Here is a 4697-nt window from a genome sequence, read left to right on the forward strand (position 1 = left end):
GAGGAAAGGGAATCTAAGGAAATATTAGTCTGTGTCTTCATTGAAAAGATTAATATTCTTCGCCAGTCAGATTTATTCACAAGAGGCAGTACAGCGTGGAAGTCGAGAGCAGGGGCCCAGGGACCAGCGTGAATCCCATCTCTGTCATTTCCTGCTAATTACCTGCTAACAAAAGTATGGAAATGTCAGCTTTTTGCACATCCTCATGCACAAAGTAGGAGCTTTGTAACATTACAACTGGACTACAAACACCTTGAGGGCAGTAAGACATAAGATCTAAATCTAAAGCTTTTTTTAAATTTTTGCTTTTATTATTATTTTTAACTTGTACATATTTATGGGGTATTGTGTGATACTTTGATACATGTATACAACGTTTAATGATCACATCAGGGTAATTAGTATATCCATCAACTCAAACACTTATCATTTCTTTGTGTTGGGAACATTCAAATTCCTCTCTTCTGGCCTTTGATACATGTATACAACGTTTAATGATCACATCAGGGTAATTAGTATACCCATCAACTCAAACACTTATCATTTCTTTGTGTTGGGAACATTCAAATTCCTCTCTTCTGGCTATTAAAAATATACAATAAATTGTTGTTAATTATAACCATCCTACAGTGTTATGGAACACTAGAACTTATTCTTCCTATCTAGGCGCAATTGTGTACCCATTAACCAACCTCTCCCTATCCCCCTCTCTCTCCTATCCTTTCCAGCCTCTGGTAAACACTTTTCTACTCTCTACTTCTAAGAATCAAATTTTTAGCTTCCACATATAAGTGAGATCATGCGGTATTTCTCTTTCTACACCTGGTTTATTTCACTTTACACAATGTCCTCCAAGCTCATCCACATTGGTGTAATGACAGAATGTTGTTATTTTTTAAGGCTTAATAAGTATTACATCGTGTATATATACCATATTTTCTTTATCCATTCATCTATTGATGAATGGATATTTTGATTCCATATCTTGGCTACTGTGAATAGAGCTGCAACAAACATGGGAGTGCAGGTATCTCTTTGACATACTGCAAATTCAAAGCTATTTAACCCCTTCGTACTTTAGTTTCCTTGTCTATAAAATGGAGATAAAATCACCTCATGGGCTAGTTATGAAGACTAAATATGTCGTTATATACAGAGCACTTAGAACAATGCCAGGCATACAGTTAGCACTCAATAAATGTTAGCCATTATTATTTATGTTACCCGCCTGGCCCCTAAGCATTTGAGTTTGCGACCAGCACTAAGGGTTCCAGAACTATGACGAAGGAGTCCTCCTATCCAGCTGAGAGGGTGATGTGCTGTCCATGAACATCACGGTGGGGGCTGTGGCCTCCCCATCCCAAGAGAGAAGATAAACAGGCCCACTTCATTTCCCTGGGCAGCAGGAGAAACGCATCCATTTCATTCTCCGAATAAGCTGAACCTTAAGCCACTTACTCACCTACATGCAAATGAGATATTGTCTTTGCTGGCCCCAATGTGCCCTACCTGGGAGAAAACCCAAGGCTCCCTAAGAGCAATCTGGATTTCTTGTCCTACAGCTGACCACTGCTGATGCTCAGAGACTCACTGGCACCACCCAAGGCCATGGCATTTCCCAAGCCCTTCTCCACATCCTTCTCACCACATCTTCAATGGAAATCCAGTGGACTCCAATCAAGAAATAACACTGGACCAGATCAAAGGTCCTCAAACATCTTTATCACAACCTGCTTGAAGAAGATTAAAGACCCATCCCTCCTAGACCAATCTCCAACCCACTCTGCAGTGAAAACGGGATCAGTGGAAGCACAGAATTAGAGAGGAACAGAATGGCATGACAGCACAGCAGGGGCTTGGTCTCATCACTGCTGTATGTCCAGGACTTAGAGTAGGGCCTGGCACATAGCAGGTGTTCAGCAAATATTTGCAGAATGAATGAACACACACTTGCAAATTAACTAAAATAAAACCAAGAAGTAGAGGCTTCCTTCTGCAATAAGCATGGGTCACGCTCTCACTCTCTTTCTGCTGCCATCTTGGTTCGACACTCCCTGCACAAAATGCCACAGAAACTGTGTCCCTGCTACACAGCAGGAATTGCCACAGCCCCAGGCTAAGACAGAGTCTGGAAAAGAATCTGACAGTGATGAATCAGCACCAGAGTTCGAGGAACAAGATTCTACACAGGCAATGACACAACTAGCCCAGATTATGTCCAAACTGGGTCTTCAACAGGTTACAGGGTTTACTAGAGTCACTATCTGGAAATCTAAGAATATCCTGTTTGTCATCACAAAACCAGATGTCTATAAAAGCCCAGCTTCAGATACCTACATAGTTTGGGGGGAAGCCAAGATCGAGGATTTATCCCAGCAAGCACAGCTAGCAGCTGCTGAGAAATTCAAAATTTGAGGGGAAGGTGTCTCAAACATTCAAGAAAATACAGACTCCAACTATACAAGAGGAGAGTAGATTTATCCCAGCAAGCACAGCTAGCAGCTGCTGAGAAATTCAAAACTTGAGGGGAAGGTGTCTCAAACATTCAAGAAAATACAGACTCCAACTATACAAGAGGAGAGTGAAGAAGAAAAGGTTAACGAAACAGGTGTGGAATTTAAGGACACAGGATTGGTCATGTCACAAGCAAACACGTCTAGAGCAAAGGCAGTCCAATCCCTGAAGAACAACAGTATTGACACCGTAAATGCTACTATGGAATTAATGATGTTATCATCTGACAGTGAGGACTGTTTAGGTGTTTCAAAAGAGTAACCACGGCTTGGCTTGAAATTTGTACTATTTCTGTCATTAATAAAGTTATGGCTTCTTGTTGGATAAAAAATAATAATAATAATAAAATAAAACCAAGAAGTAATTCTCCTAATTCATTAATTACTAACAGCACAGCAGCAATGAATACCCAGAACCAACTAAAGAAAACTCTGACTATGCAGTGGTAACAGAGCTTCCTCCTCCTGAGCGTGGAAACTCTTAGTTTTGCATACTACCTGCACATAGTAGGAGCACTGCAATGAGAACCAGACTGCTAAGACTTGAGGGCAAGCAGTAGCTGCTGGTGGTGAATACTACCAGCTTTGGGTGCAAAAATCCAAGAGCTGTCATTTCCCAACTCTGTGACTTTGGCCAAGTCCCTTAGTCTCTCCAAACCAGTTTTCTTCATCAAGAAAATGGGAGAAATCGTAGCGCCCACCTCGTAGGACGGAAATGAGGACAGGACAATGGATGGACGTGTGATCACCCAAAGCAGATATAACCAGATCCTGACACTTCTTTGCTCGATGCTCTGTGATAGCTCCATCCAGAGCAAAAGCCAGAGTCTTTCCTTTGTCAGGCCCTGCGTGACTGGCTTGTCTCTGGCTCCCCTCCAACCACGCTGGCCTCTGACTTCCATTCCTCTCTTCCTCCTGCTGGACTTGGAAGACTTTAATTTCAAATATCCACATGGCCCCCCACTTCCTTGGGCCTTCATGCAAATGTCACCTTCTCAATGAGAACTTCCCTAATGGGTCTCTTTTCACATTGCAATCCCCGTCCTTCCTTTGTTTTATTTTCTTCTTGGCACTTATCATCCACCAGACAATATAGATTTTCCTTATGTATGGAATTAATTGTCTGGCTACCACCATCTCTCCCGATTTGAAAGTAAGCTCTGTGAGGGTAGGGATTTTTGTCTGTTTTGCTCAATAAATGTTGAATGAATGAAAGCAAGCACTGACTGTCAACTATTATGATTACTATTATCAAATCTCATTAACTTTGTCTCCTCATGCCTGGCACAAGTCTGCACTTAGTAGGTGCCCAGTAATGATAATAAAAATATATAACACTTATTGAGCATTTCCTATATGCCAGGCAGTGTTGTGAACACGTTTATGGGTTTAAACCCATTAATCTTCACAATAACCCAATAAAGTAAGGACTTTCATTATCCCCATTTTACAGGGATAAAAACTGAAGAACAGAGAGTTAAAGAGTTTACCTTAAGTCACACAGCCAGTAAGTGGAAGACTCAGGATTCAAATCCAGCCAGCAGGCCCTATCACTGCAATATTTAGCCATTAAGCCAGGCTGGTCCTTTAAGTCAATCCTATTAAAATGTTAGTTATACATGTTCGTCCATTAAACTTACTATCCTGGGTAAGGAGCATAGGACATGATTCCAAATCACTTTACAAAGGTGTAATTCTGCAACCTGGGGATTTTTGCCACTTCTCAAACATTTCAGCTGGTCCCTTGGACAAGACTGCCCCTTGTGCCAGGGTCTCAGCACAAAACACTGCTACCCTGGCATGGGCTCAGATAACCCAGAAACACTCACCAGGGCTGGGGACGGGGCTGTGGCTGTCATCACTACTGTTCCGAACAGATTCAAAAACAGCCCAGAGAAATTCTTTAGGGGGCAAAGTTCCAGCCATATTGGAAGCTGTTTGTTGAAGGGTATCAGGAAACTATGTGAGTTAGAGGAGATAAAAGAAGAGGAACAAATAATAATTAAATCACATTAAACAGAGATTTAAATCAGAGTTTAAATTGTAACACTACTTAGTGCCTAAGTTTGTTTGTTTTTTTCTTTATGGTCGCTTCTCTTATAAATTTAATCCCTAGCTGAACTAACCTGGTCTCTACAAAGACCCCTATAAAATGATACTCTACCTCAATAATAATCCAAAAAA

The 4697-nt window shown here is 41.3% G+C and overlaps 1 protein-coding gene across 1 annotated transcript in view; it reads right to left on the reverse strand.

Moving 5' to 3' along the window:
* OTOA (otoancorin) overlaps positions 1–4697 on the reverse strand; it is a 70645-nt gene that overhangs the window by 20469 nt on the left and 45479 nt on the right. The window contains exon 21 of the mRNA XM_008574231.1: positions 4343–4472. Coding sequence (XP_008572453.1) covers positions 4343–4472 — 130 coding nt within the window. The remainder of the gene's footprint in view (positions 1–4342; positions 4473–4697) is intronic.

This window comes from Galeopterus variegatus, unplaced genomic scaffold, assembly GCF_000696425.1.
Source record: "Galeopterus variegatus unplaced genomic scaffold, G_variegatus-3.0.2 Scaffold1016, whole genome shotgun sequence".
Classification (NCBI taxonomy): Eukaryota; Metazoa; Chordata; class Mammalia; order Dermoptera; family Cynocephalidae; genus Galeopterus; species Galeopterus variegatus.